Source organism: Dreissena polymorpha, chromosome 8, assembly GCF_020536995.1.
Source record: "Dreissena polymorpha isolate Duluth1 chromosome 8, UMN_Dpol_1.0, whole genome shotgun sequence".
Classification (NCBI taxonomy): domain Eukaryota; kingdom Metazoa; phylum Mollusca; class Bivalvia; order Myida; family Dreissenidae; genus Dreissena; species Dreissena polymorpha.
The window spans coordinates 83,391,312-83,406,685 of NC_068362.1; the positions used below are offsets into that span (position 1 = coordinate 83,391,312).

Here is a 15,374-nt window from a genome sequence, read left to right on the forward strand (position 1 = left end):
GCCTTCTCAAACGGTCAATTATTACACCTACATGTATTTTGTAATCAATTAGCTCATGCAAAAATTGTCACTTTGCCACAAGGTCAGTTATATCGGTTCTATAGTTATTTTTAGCAACTTTGATGCAAAGCGTGAAATTTGACGTTGTAGACAGTACATATGCCAGCATAACTTTCGCGCATCTTTGAACTGAGCAATCATGAAGTAAAACAGTGATGGGTGCATTCAGCTTTGGAAATACATTCTGACATACTCTGGAAATATCTCAAAATATGCTTTACGGTGTTCTGTGGATATGGATGTTATTATTTTATATTGAATATTATTAAAACTGACGCGGATGAGTCCATTCTGTTTTGGTGGATTTATAGTTCTTCTTAAATGCTCTGAGCTTTAATGAGTACATACGTACAGCTCAGAGGGTCAATAGCTGGGAGTTGGATTATTGCAACTAGGTGGGTTTAATACACGTCTTTTCCGCAAACAGCTGATAACAAACGCTATGATAAATAATGGAAAGTTAATACACGCGTCATCGAACCAGCAGTGTTTTAATTGGTCAATACTAGATTTCTTAATTAACCAAACTCCGCCTACTGGGTGGACTTGTGCTTCGATGATTGGAAACGGGCGTTAACGATTAGCGTGTACTAAATGAGATACTCCGCCCCGAGCCAATTATCGCTTAGTCTTAACAACTTTTGATCTCGTTGACGCAAGTCGGTATATTCCCCCGGGTCAAATGTGACGCATGACGTAATTTTCTCAAGAGTCAAAAAAGGGTCTTCTGTAATTTTCAAGCGTCAAAACCCGGTAGCTCAGGTCAAAGGAAAGCCCTGCCCATCTTAATATTCTTTTACATGTGCTTTTGCTGTGATGTTCAGTTTATTGCTCATTTTACATGTATGTGTTCAATTGCATTCAATACACTTTTGGAACGAAATTGACGCTTTTGCATCGTTACAAATTTCTTCAGACTGCCAAAGGCGTCGCATGGGGATATTTGTCATTTCAGTGACAAGTTCTAGTTATAGCCAGTTCTAGCTGGTTGTTCAAACTTATCTTTTAACATTTTTTTACTCTTTTAGTGATAAGTATTTTGATATATTTAAATGAATATGTTAGAATGAACAGTAGACTCGTTTTGCTCAATAAACGTTATGTTTTCGTTGTGTTAGTTATTTTTTTAATGTGTTGTGGTGCAAAATGTCACACTTTAGGTGGTGCATGTTGATTTTTAGACTAGAACCAGTGTATTAAAAATTGCTACTTGTCTTGAACCTGAGTTTATTTTCATATTTTCAGGGCGACTTAAAGCACAGTTATTTCGTCATTCTGACGGTACATGACCTGGGATGCAATCGTAAGTTTTTCCATTTCATATTATAGAGATGTTTATTGAAGACTTTTCATTTGTTGTATTTTTTTTTCAAAATTAATAATAACCAGTGACCCATCATTGTAGGCTCATTATAATACAAATAAAGGGTGAATGCTTATTATTATAAATTATAGAAGATTATGGAAAATCTTTCATTTGTTGTTTTTTTTTTCAACATAAATAATAATACAGTCATTGTGGGTTCATTATAAAACATATGAAGGGTGAAGGCTTTAGCCATTTGCTGTCTGAAGTAAAGTGATAATGCAAAAGTGCATAAGTAGCATTTCTCAATAATGAGATCAACTACATGCATGTTTACTTATACATTTTTTTGCATAATAATATACAAAAAAAAGGTCATGTTTGAACAAACCTTCAGATAATCTTTCAATCCGGTAGTATTTACTAATGAAATTTGGAATTCATACGTGTAAAATACAAACACACAGATTTTTTTCAGAATAACCAGCGCCCTCACAATACTTTGGGGGAAGGGGTCCGCAACCCTTAGGAGGGGGAATTTTCGGGGCATTTCCCTTTTTGGGGGATTTTTTTACTTACTCTCTCATTATTACGATTGTACATGTTTGCACTATATTCATTGCATTTTTCATAATTTAGTATGTTTGCAAAGATTAAATTGAAATAGGATTTGAGATATAATAATCATGAGACACATCTTTCTATTAAAAAAAAAAAATAATTTTTTTTTTCTTTTTTTTTTTTTTTTAGGGGGAATTTTTCCCGCCAAAAGGTATGCTTTTCAGGTGGGGGACTGCCGCCGAATTTCGGTGGCAGATTTAATAGATTGAGGGCCCTGGAATAACAGTAATATTGTGTATGATAATACAAATCGTTGATTTTAACATCAATACTTCTTAATAAAAATGTTTGATACTTCCATTAAAAACTCAGCACATTCACATTATCCGACCTCCATTTGACCTTGACATTGACCTTTATTTTGGAATAAGCCCTATTCAAATGGGCAAACGTTAACGGCATGCGCACCAAACATTTTCTCCTGTGCGAGTAAATCTGTCAATAGTCTTTTTATGGTAAAACAAAAATACAATCTGCAACTCAGATCGTTTTAATTGGGGTAGTAACAGTTCGGCCTCCCGATCAAATGTTCACTTCATAATGCTTTTACATTGATTTATATACAGTACAGCCAACGCGGCACAAACATAATCCACGGCTACGCCACGGCCAGAAATTTAGTACGCGGCGGCTGTGTCCAGTGTTCACGCGGCGTATCGCTGAGGCACTCTGAATCGATCCGCGCAACGACGCCGAGTCTGTTTTGACCTCGCGTACTTTCGCGGAGTAAATCCGCGGCATACGTACGCGGCGGATTGAGTGAAAAGATATACACCTACATGTACATTTTTGTAGCATAGAAACCTAGATTTACGCTACTTTCATATTTATTATTTTCACGTTTTAATAAGCGATATGGCACGTAATGCGCGTTAACAAATTATCGTTGAATAAATTACGCACAATGTTAATGTTTCGTTTGATTCTGAAATAAGCTTGATTAAATTTGTAATCCGAAACACGCTTCCGAATGTTAATGCCAATGCGACATTAACAAATTCTAGCGTCAAATAAACAGTGCTAAAATATCCTTTGTCTCCATAAAAAGCGAGCGAAAATTATGCAGACATGTACAACGTTGCATGGAAAGTTTGGGTGTATTTTGTGTTGTATAAAAACATGTACATCACGTCAGGCGATTTATGCGTGTTCAGTGGAAAAAAATCGCCCCGATTGGACGTTATTTCATCACATCTTTAAATAGTAACAAATGCCAAAATGTATTTGATACTTAAGAATAATTGCTAATGTGTGTGGGTCTTGAGCACTTTTATGGTAAATATTTACCGGAATTTGCTTTGAAACTGGAATATACGTGATTATCAGGTAATGATTAGTGTTATCAACTGTATAATATAAACAAAATGAAACTACTTTATATACGCATATAGTCAAACAATAGTTATAATAAGCTGATAATAAACAAAACAACAATTAAGTGTTGGTTATTGATGTGGCTTCAAACTGCTAATTGTCTCAGCTAAAATATAATAGCAAAAACAACAAGCAATTATAAATCCACCACCTGCTGGAGTCTTGACCACTCTTATGTGCCAAAACATAATTACATGACATTGTTTATATGCTAATACATGTTGTCGTAAAAATTAAACCCAAAACAAATATGTTTGTTGATCATTTAATATAAAGACGATAATCATACGGCGCAATAAACGCACACAAAGTAACTTAAAATACTTTAGCCGATTCTAAAAATGACAATGGTAAATGATAATTGGAATTTTATTAATACATGCCCGTGATAATCATATTTTGTTTTTATAAATATTTTTATTTTTATTTTCATTCATTTAAAATAATAATTATTTCTATCTGGATGACAGCAATTTCTTTAGAAACGGGAATGCAATCACTAAAAACAAAACAACAGCATGCTTTTTTATTAACTAGTTTATCTATTTTAAATCAACGCACATTAAATTAATTATGATTTTAAATATTATTATAATTGTTCTTTTAAATTTCTTTGACTTACTAATCATTTTAAAAAGATTTTGCTTTGAAGATGCGCATCGACTCTGCGTCATGTCGCGGATCGCGGCTTGCCTCTGCATGTCTCGGTGGACAGATGCGAAGCTTCGCGGCGAAATGCAACTTGCCGCCGCATACTGACGCTGCTTCAACGGCCGACTCGGCATCGACTCGTTGCGCCTTGCCACAACGGATCGCGAAATATGTTTGTTCCGCTAGGGCTTTTTTTCCTGATTTTGTGAAGCAGCCCTGGCCCGTCCATTTTGTGAAAAATGAGTCGCTAACTTTTCGAAATTGTGAAAAAATTAGTGGCGAACTACTGAAAATTGTGAAAAAACAAGTTGCGAACTTGTACAAACTGTGAAATTCAGAAATCAATGCATAAGTATAGTAAAAGCATGTTTAACACTTAATTATGAAAATGTCCTTAAATAATGTAATAAAATTATATCTTCCTTGTATGAATGGTATGTTCAGGGGTTTCACTGGCCCCAAAAAAGTTGTGCAACTTTATCGCAGTGTGAAAACTGCCAGTTATTCCGACTTTATTTATAAGAACAATAATTTAAAGAACCTTACTACATTAATGAATGATGGTATTGACTGTATTTTTTATTAGCTCATCTATTTTTTGAAAAAAATTTATGAGCTATTGTCATCACCTTGGCGTCGGCGTCGGCGTTGGCGTCGGCGTCCGGTTAAGTTTTCCGTTTAGGTCCACTTTTCTCAGAAAGTATCAATGCTATTGCATTCAAACTTGGTACACTTACTTACTATCATGAGGGGACTTGGCAGGCAAAGTAAGATAACTCTGGCGTGCATTTTGACAGAATTATGTGCCCTTTTTATACTTAGAAAATTGAAAATTTTGGTTAAGTTTTGCGTTTAGGTCCACTTTTCTCAGAAAGTATCAATGCTATTGCATTCAAACTTGGTACACTTACTTACTATCATGAGGGGACTGGGCAGGCAAAGTTAGATAACTCTGGCGTGCATTTTGACAGAATAATGTGCCCTTTTTATACTTAGAAAATTGAAAATTTTGGTTAAGTTTTGCGTTTAGGTCCACTTTTCTCAGAAAGTATCAATGCTATTGCATTAAAACTTGGTACACTTACTTACTATCATGAGGGGACTGGGCAGGCAAAGTTAGATAACTCTGGCGTGCATTTTGACAGAATTATGTGCCCTTTTTATACTTAGAAAATTGAAAATTTTGGTTAAGTTTTGTGTTTAGGTCCATTTTATTCCTTAAGTATCAAAGCTATTGCTTTCATACTTGCAACACTTACTAACTATCATAAGGGGACTGTGCAGGCAAAGTAATGTAACTCTGACTGGCATTTTGACAGAATTATGTGCCCTTTTTATACTTTGAAAATTGAAAATGAAAATTTGGTTAAGTTTTGTGTTTAGGTCCACTTTATTCCTACAGTATCAAAGCTATTGCTTTCATACTTGCAACACTTATTAACTATCATAAGGGGACCGTGCAGGCAAAGTTATGTAACTCTGACTGGCATTTGGACAGAATTATGGGCCTTTTTTACTTAGAAAATTGAAAATTTGGTTAAGATTTGTGTTTGTGTAAAGTTGGTCCACTTTACCCCTAAAGTATCATAGACATTGCTTTCATACTTGGAACACTCACAAACTATCATAAGGGTACAGTAACAGGACAAGTTGCATAACTCTGGTTGTCATTGTTACGGAATTATGGCCCTTTTTTGACTTAGTAACTTTGAATATATGGTTAAATTTTGTGTTTCGATCCACTTTACTTCTTAAGTATCAAGGCTATAGCTTTCAAACTTCAAATACTTTCATGCTATCATGAGGTTACTGTACCTGGCAAGTTGAATTTTACCTTGACCTTTGAATGACCTTGACTCTCAATGTCAAATTATTAAATTTTGCTAAAATTGCCATAACTTCTTTATTTATGATTAGATTTGATTGATACTTTGACAAAACTACTCTTACCTGACATACCACAATAGACTCCACCCAAACTATCCCCCGTGCCCTCCCCCCCTCCCCCCCCTCCCCCCCCTCAACCCCCTCCCCCCCCTCCCCCCCCTCCCCCCCCCCTATTTTTTTTTTTTTTTTAAGATTATCTCACAAATGACCACCACACCCTCACACTATACCCCCCACCCCCCACCCCCCCCACCCCCAAATTTTTTTTTTTTTTTTTTTTTTTTAAGATCGTCTCACAAATTACCACCACACCCTCACACTATACCCCCCCCCCCAATTTTTTTTTAAACGGTTATGTTTGAAATACCGTCCAACCATCGCACCCAAACCCCCCCCCCATCCCCACCCCCCCCACCCGATTTTTTTTTTTTTTTTTTTTCGCTTTTTTGGAAGATAATGTAATAAATGTCCACAACCCCACACTATACACCCCTCTTCACTCCACCCCTCCCTCCTTTGTGATTAAAAATGAGAGTCCCTTCACCTTTAAAAAGAAAATAGATGAGCGGTCTGCACCCGCAAGGCGGTGCTCTTGTTACTTTTAGAAGTATGTTAATAAACTTAATTAATACATAAATAACAACAAGTACCTTCGTAAGTCTTAATAAGCTTTATTTCTATATAAATAACTTGTTTTCACTTGATAAAACAGATAACCAACAAAAATATAAAAATGTTAACAATAATGTAACAGTATCCTGCATAAATGTATCAGAATTATTTATTGAAACCTAGAATCACACAAATGTATATCATCTGATAGGAAAAATGAATCAAAAATCAGAAAATAAAGCATCTTAATTCAAATTGTTAAACAGTTAGTAACTTACATTTGGTCATTTGGACATGTTATAAATCAACTTCTGTTTATTATCAAATTTCACAAATTCTAAAACAACACCTATTGTTAAAAGGTTTTCTGTTATCTGTGGTGGTTGATTTCCGGGTCCAATTAAATGAACATTTTTCACATCTATTTCTTGACTGAAAGGAAAATTGCAACCATTCATTCTTCTTGTCTGAAATAACACAAAACATATTTTTACAAACTATCAACAACAAATCAACACATAAATATCACTATATTTAGATGTTCGAATGTAAACATATCCGTAATATAGTACAACGAATGAAAGAACTACTTTTGATTTCAGAAATAGTTGGTATCTTAATTAAAATATATCGTTCCCAGAACATTATAATACTGAAACTGTTAAACATGTTCATGTGAATGGATCACAGTTATACTTCATTTGAACCAATATTTACAATAATTGCAAACGGATAAGATATAGAATGACAAGTCTCGCTCTCGGTTACCAATGGCAATGCTTCATTTGCATAAAAAATCAGATTACTTTTCTCATAATTTAATCCATGTCCGTTTTAATTGTGCATTGTAAAAACACTAACCCTTCTGTAGAAGCTTCAGCTTTTTTTGGTTATCCTGAATTTCAATAAATCTGGATTATTTGGTGTGTTTTTATCTTTTTTGCATAGTACCCGCGGGTTGCGCGACGCTATTTTGTTTGGATAATGGTTAGGTTGATCAGCCGCGCGTAAACTGATATGCAATGAAATTTCCAAAATTCTGATAATTTCTTTGTGCTTTAAAATTTTAGTCTGTTAAATTATGTAATTAATATCCCACGTATGATCTGTTGCTTAAGGTACTTCTTTGATTCCTTATTAAAAACAAGTATAAATGTGATTTTTTGTAAAGTTGTCACCGTCCCAAGTAAATAAGAGCAATTTGCATACCAACATACAATTTCTTTAGAATAATGTGAGTCTGTTGTGATTTGTTTGTGTTCAGTATTTGTGTTCAGTGTTGTGCTGTTTATTTTCCATTTCATATTTCCAATTATCATTATGTCAATATAATTATTTGAGTTGGTGATGTGATGTTTTGGTTCTATGAAGCCCAGTCCAGTTCTGCATGTTTTTTTAGTCAACAGGACTTAAAATACTTTGGGAATGTCAGTGCCACATTATCAGGTTATCCAGTCCCTGTTTAACAGCTGCTTGTCCAAGAGTAATGCCACCGGATAGAATTTGTTGTTGATTGATTACTTAATGATGCCTTGATCATACTATCTTAATAGCAACCTGTTAATTTTTGTCAGTGCTCCAGCAAGATCATAACATAAGGGCGCAGCACCCTGCTCCTCTACGGCCCACCATACCCCCCTGCTACCCTAAGATCCTACCCTACCGCCCCCCCCTGCTGACCTAAGTTCCTACCTACCACCCCTGCTGACCTAAGGTCCCAACATACCCCCTGCTGCCCTAAGGTTCCACCATACCCCCTGCTGCCCTAAGGTCCCACCCTACCCCCCTGCTGACCTAAGGTCCCACCATACCCCCTGCTGCCCTAAGGTTCCACCATGCCCCCCTGCTGCCCTAAGGTTCCACCCTACCCCCCTGCTGCCCTAAGGTTCCACCCTATCCCCCTGCTGACCTAAGGTCCCACCCTACCCCCCTGCTGCCCTAAGGTCCCACCCTACCCCCCTGCTGCCCTAAGGTTCCACCCTACCCCCCTGCTGCCTAAGGTCCCACCCTACCCCCCTGCTGCCCTAAGGTCCCACCCTACCCCCCTGCTGACCTAAGGTTCCACCCTACCCCCCTGCTGCCTAAGGTCCCATCCTACCCCCCTGCTGCCCTAATGTCCCACCCTACCCCCCTGCTGACCAAAGGTTCCACCCTACCCCCCTGCTGCCCTAAGGTCCCCCCCTACCCCCCCCCCCTGCTGACCTAAGGTTCCACCCTACCCCCCCTGCTGACCTAAGGTCCCACCCTATCCCCCTGCTGCCCTAAGGTCCTACCCTACCCCCCTGCTGCCCTAAGGTCCCACCCTACCCCCCTGCTGACCTAAGGTCCCACCCTACCCCCCCTGCTGACCTAAGGTCCCACCCTACCCCCCCCCCTGCTGCCCTAAGGTCCCACCCTACCCCCCTGCTGACCTAAGGTCCCACCCTACCCCCCCCCCCCCTGCTGACCTAAGGTCCCACCCTCCCCCTTGCTGCCCTAAGGTTCCACCCTACCCCCCTGCTGACCTAAGGTCCCACCCTACCCCCCTGCTGCCCTAAGGTTCCACCCTACCCACCTGCTGCCCTAAGGTCCCACCCTACCCCCCTGCTCCCACCCTACCCCCCCCCCCCCCCCCCGCTGCCTAAGGTCCCCACCATACCGACTGCTGCCCTAAGGTCCCACCCTACCCCCTTGCTGCCCTAAGGTTCCACCCTACCCCCCTGCTGCCTAAGGTCCCACCCTACCTCCTGCTGCCCTAAGGTCCCACCCTACCCCCCTGCTGCCCTAAGGTCCCACCCTACCCCCCTGCTGACCTAAGGTCCCACCCTACCCCCCTGCTGCCCTAATTTCCTACCCACCCCCTGCTGCCCTAAGGTCCCACCCTCCCCCCCTTGTACCCCCACCATGCTCCCCTACTCCCCTATAGTTCCACCCTACCCCCTAGTACCCCCACCATGCCCCCCTGCTGCCCTTAGGTCCCACCCTTCCCCGCTCTTACCCCCACCATGCTCATGTTTTTATCTAATCTCATGCAAACACAGCAACTTTTTAAAGTTTCAATAAATTAACAAAATTTTCCCTGTATAATTAGCATTATAGATTAAAGAAACAAAAAAATAAATTAGAATTCATTAAATATAAAATAAACATATACATATGATCCAGAATTTGCTGTTCAGGAATTTTTGTTATTATCTCTTATTATGTTTTAAGTGCCAAACATTTTCATAACACAATAAATTAAAAAATAATGATGTACATGTTTGCATCGGAATGGGACTATCATACTGTGAAATGGATAAGTTCATACTTAAGATGTGGGCCATTAGATTGTGATCATTATTTTGTTTCCCCCTTGTTTGGAGATGTAACATGGGTGCTGTAGACTTGTTTTACTTTAATTGTTTGAATAGTGAAACAGTTCATAATATGCTACCATTCCTCTCTTAAATTACAAAGAACCTGATGTTTCTAGCACAGATTTTGTATTCCATAATTAAACAAAATTTAATATGTGCAAATTTATCCCAACATGTACAGTAACTTGACTAAAAAGGTTGATGTATTTTTATTTTATTTAAATACTTATAAGAATGGATGTAATGATTTACAATGCATGGTTAAAATAAAAGTACTATAAGCAAATTCATTCATTCATTATCCAACATGAGGTGAAAACTAAATTAATAGTCTTTTAGATATGACAGACATTCCTGTACAATGAATTCTGGATTGTATGTTACACATGCTGTTATAAAAATATGCTGCAGGGATTATATGACTCAGGTGGCGCTAAATTGCCCTTTTTACAAACGATCAACATGCCCTTTGCTAATCCTATCTGCAGCACTACCGTGTGTGCAGTAATGGCAATATTAATGTTGATAGAGTTTATTTCCCCACAAATATCTAGGCAACTTGATATTTGTACTTTATTTTCTTGGTTGGTATGGCTTTGACAAACATAAAACATTATAAGGCGACTGCAAAGTAAGTAAGGGCGGCGATTTTTCCTCAGCCAGAAGCCCTGCGCGATGATAGGCTTTGAACAGATTTTTACAGCCCTCAATGAATAGCTCTTTATTTGTTAGCTGGAAATTATCATAGTTTAAAATTTTTAATTATGCGCATAAAAATATTCTCCATTGTATTTAACGCAGATATGCCTCATATCAGATCCTTAGTTATTGAAGATTCTCTGGCAAACGAGCACATAATAACTAGAATGTAGCATACACTCGTGTTCGAAAGAATACAGGTAAATTATTTGTGGTGCAATTGTTAAACTGGTATTGTAATTAAATATGTCATATGAGCCAGTCAGTATTTGGGAAACAACTATTGTAATTAGCTTTTTTATTTGAACCATTCTCTGGGAAAACCGGGCTAAATGCAAGTGCGTCAAGTGTCGTCCCAGATAAGCCTGTGTAGTCTTAACATGATTTTTTTTAATAAAAATTATATTATTCCTAATAGACTGTTGTATGATAACTGATCCATCTTTTTATTATATAATATTATGTACTATATATATTTTTCCGCCAAGCGACTTTACATTATTGTATGACTTTGATGTCACTTCCTTTGTATTTGTTTATATTAATGTACTACTGATGAAGGCTATGGCCGAAACATTTTTACTACCTAAGACATTTTAATAAACAGTGATGTGTTTGTACAGGGATGATACTTTAGGCTTTTATAGATTTTTAGCTCGACTATTATATATGAAATATATATAGTGGAGCTATCCTACTCACCGGGCGTTGGCGTGACCGTCTGTGTTACCGTTAGCATTAGCGTCTGCGTTAGCGTGCAAATGTTAAAGTTTTCGTACTATCCCAATTATTTTCATTGTCCCTTGACATATTGCTTTCATATTTTGCATACTTGTTTACCAACATGACCCCAACCTATAAATAAGAGCAGACAACTCTTATCAAGCATTTTGTCATAATTATGGCCCCTTTTCCACTTAGAATATGCAGCATATGTTTAAGTTTTCGTACTACCCCATTTATTTTCATTGTCCCTTAACATATTGCTTTGATATTTTGCATACTTGTTTACCAACATCACCCCAACCTATAAACAAGAGCAGACAACTCTATCAAGCATTTTGTCATAATTATTGCCCCTTTGTACTTAGAATATGCATATTATTGATAAATCTATGTTAAAGTTTGTGTACTGCCCCAAATATTTCCTATATCCTTTGACATATTTCTTTTATATGTTGCAAACTTGTTTACCAACATGACCCCAACCTATAAACAAGAGCAGACCACTGTATCAAGCATTTTGACTTAATTATGGCCCCTTTTACACTTACATAATTGAACATTTTGCTTAAATTGCCATAACTTCTTTATTTATGAACATATTTTATTATAACTTTGACAAAACAACACTTACCTGAATACCACAATGAATTCCACCCAAACAATACCCCACGCCCCTACCAGAATCCCTTCATCCCCCCCCCGACCTCACCCCCCCCCAATTTTTTTAAACATCTAATAAATTACCACAACCCAAATTATACCCCTCTCACCCCCTCCCCCACCCCCTACCCCCCTAACCCCCCCCTCCTACCCCCCCCCAACTCCCCACCCATAATTTTTTTTTACCACAACCCACATTATACCCCCCTCTTAAACCCCCACCCACCCCCTTCCCCCCCCCATTTTTTTTTTAAACAACATCTAATAAATTACCACACCCCACATTATACCCCCTCTCACCCCCCATACCCCCCCCCCCCCCAAAAAAAAAAATATATATTTTTTTCCTTTTTTTATTTTTGAAAGGTTGTCTAATAAGTTATTGAATATGAACAATTTCCCCATGATGGCTTACGTTATACTGTCAAGCACTCGATTAGTCGAGCGCACTGTCCTCTAACAGCTCTTTTTTGTTTAGTGGTCTGCACAGGATTATCTGGGACGACACATGACATGCATAAAGCTTGGTTTTTCCAGAGCAAGGCTCAATCATAATGTTGAAATGCAAATAAAACTAAGTTTTGGAGCTATTATGCAGATTTGTGTGCCCTACACAGCATAAAGATATCAGTGTTTTTGCACCATTTTGGCAATTGGGCTGGGTCCATTTGGATTGGGAAAAATCGACGCATTTTGATCAAAATTCAGAAATTAGTGTTGTTGCTCTTTTGCTTACAATTGCTTAAACAATGCAAATTAAAGTGTTTAAATATTAACTTTAATAAAGCGTAACTTGTAGAGCTGCATGGGAGATTAACAAAATGTTGCTCTAAAAAAACAAAAAACAACGCCTTTTTTAAACTTTCAATTGGGAATTTTAAGGTCCCATTTGGGAAAAATAAATACTTTATTCCATTGGGAATGGGGCAGGATACCAGCCCTGATTTTAAACAAACAAAAAAACACACTGGATATGTCCTTTGATTTTCAATAATATGTGTTGTTTTTAAATGCTTTTTGTTTCTTTGCATTGTAAATAACATCTTAAGTGTTTTACTCCTCATGTGACCTCTGCATCTTCGATAATGCACAGACCTATTAACGGAAAAAATGTATCCTGTATGCCCTAGGAAATCAATGACCCATTGGGATTCCTACTAGCATTATTGATTCAGGGCGGATTCAATTATACACCTCAAAACAGTTCAGACAAAATTCTGGAAAGACAGTGAATTGTTAGTATAAATGTAAAAACAACCAGGTCCCCTTGTTATTACAATTATTGTGTGTATAAACTGGCACAGCAAACAATCATTTATAAGCTACTGCATTTCCCACGCTTGTCGGACACGTGTGACAAAATATGTGTTAATTTGAAAACAATATTAACTGGTAAGCTTTAACAAATTAAAAAAAAAACTCATTACTTGTTATACCCCCACAAACGAAGTATAGAGGGGTATATAGGAGTGAGCTTGTCTGTCTGTCGGTCGGTTGGTCTGTTGGTCCGTATTAAGTGTCCGCTCTCTAATTCAAGTTGTTTTCATCCGATCTTCATTAAACTTGATAAGATGTTGTATCTAGATGATGTCTAGGTCAAGTTCGAATATGGGTCATGCTGGGTAAAAAATCAGGTCACAGGGTCACTTAGTGCGTTTTAAACATTTAGCATGGTGTCCGCTCTCTTATTAGCTCATCTATTTTTTGAAAAAAAATTATGAGCTATTGTCATCACCTTGGCGTCAGCGTCGGCGTCCGGTTAAGTTTTGCGTTTAGGTCCACTTTTCTCATAAAGTATTTATGCTATTGCATTCAAACTTGGTACACTTACTGACTATCATGAGGGGACTGGGCAGGCAAAGTTATGTAACTCTGGCGTGCATTTTGACAGAATAATGTGCGCTTTTTATACTTAGAAAATTGAAAATTTTGGATAAGTTTTGTGTTTAGGTCCATTTTATTCCTTAAGTATCAAAGCTATTGCTTTCATACTTGCAACACTTACTATCATAAGGGGACTGTGCAGGCAAAGTTATGTAACTCTGACTGGCATTTTGACAGAATTATGTGCCCTTTTTATACTTAGAAAATTGAAAATTTGGTTAAGTTTTGTGTTTAGGTCCACTTTATTCCTACAGTATCAAAGCTATTGCTTTCATACTTGCAACACTTACTAACTATCATAAGGGGACTGTGCAGGCAAAGTTATGTAACTCTGACTGGCATTTGGACGGAATTATGGGCCCTTTATACTTTGAAAATTGAAAATTTGGTTAAGTTTTGTGTTTTGGTCCACTTTACCCCTAAAGTATCATAGATAGTGCTTTCATACTTGGAACACTCGCAAACTATCATAAGGGTACAGTAAAAGGACAAGTTGCATAACTCTGGTTGTCATTTTTACGGAATTATGGCCCTTTTTTTACTTAGTAACTTTGAATATATGGTTAAATTTTGTGTTTCGATCCACTTTACTTCTAAAGTATCAAGGCTATTGCTTTCAAACTTCAAATACTTTCATGCTATCATGAGGTTACTGTACCTGGCAAGTTGAATTTTACCTTGACCTTTGAATGACCTTGACTCTCAAGGTCAAATTATTAAATTTTGCTGAAATTGCCATAACTTCTTTATTTATGATTAGATTTGATTTCAACTTTGACAAAACTACTCTTACCTGACATACCACAATAGATTCTACCCAAACCATCCCCCGTGCTCCCCCCCCCCCCAATCCTCCCCCTCCCCCCTAATTTTTTTTTTTTTATGATCATCTCACAAATGACCACCACACCCTCACACTTTACCCCCCCCCATCCCCCCCTCCCCCCCCCCCAATTTTTTTATTTATTTTTATTATTTTATTTTTGAAATACCGTCCAAGAATCACCCCTCCCCCCCCCCCCCACCCCCGAATTATTATTATTTTATTTTTTTTGCATTTTTTTTTTCGCATTTTGGGAAGATAATGTAATAAATGTCCACACCCCCACACTATACACCCCTCTTCACTCCACCCTTCCCTCCTTTGTGATTGAAATTGAGAGTCCCTTCACCTTTAAAAAGAAAATAGATGAGCGGTCTGCACCCGCAAGGCGGTGCTCTTGTTTTATTTTATAATAACTTTGACTTTGTTTTTCCTAAAAAAGGTTTATAGCTACAGACACCTGATGATAAATCTTAGTAACTGAATCAGTACTATTAGAGATAGGGCTATCTCGGACTTAGACATTTACCCCTAGGGTACAATTGACATGTAGCTATATGCATGCCTTGAAAGCCATCAGATCTATGCTGGAAGTTTATACATTATTTTAAATCAAATCTTAGCTGGAAGTTGATGCATTATCAATGTCATTTAGATCTTAATTGAAGTTGATTGGTCATCTGTTTCATTCAGATCCAAGCAGCAAGTTTTAAAATTATCTATTTTATTCAGA

The 15,374-nt window shown here is 37.7% G+C and overlaps 1 protein-coding gene across 2 annotated transcripts in view; it reads left to right on the forward strand.

Annotated features, from left to right (window-relative positions):
* Positions 1 to 15,374, forward strand: part of LOC127842253 (uncharacterized protein ZK1073.1-like) — a 94,129-nt gene that overhangs the window by 5,498 nt on the left and 73,257 nt on the right. For both annotated transcript variants that reach the window (XM_052371679.1, XM_052371680.1), the window contains exon 3: positions 1,306 to 1,363. In XM_052371679.1, coding sequence (XP_052227639.1) covers positions 1,306 to 1,363 — 58 coding nt within the window. The remainder of the gene's footprint in view (positions 1 to 1,305; positions 1,364 to 15,374) is intronic.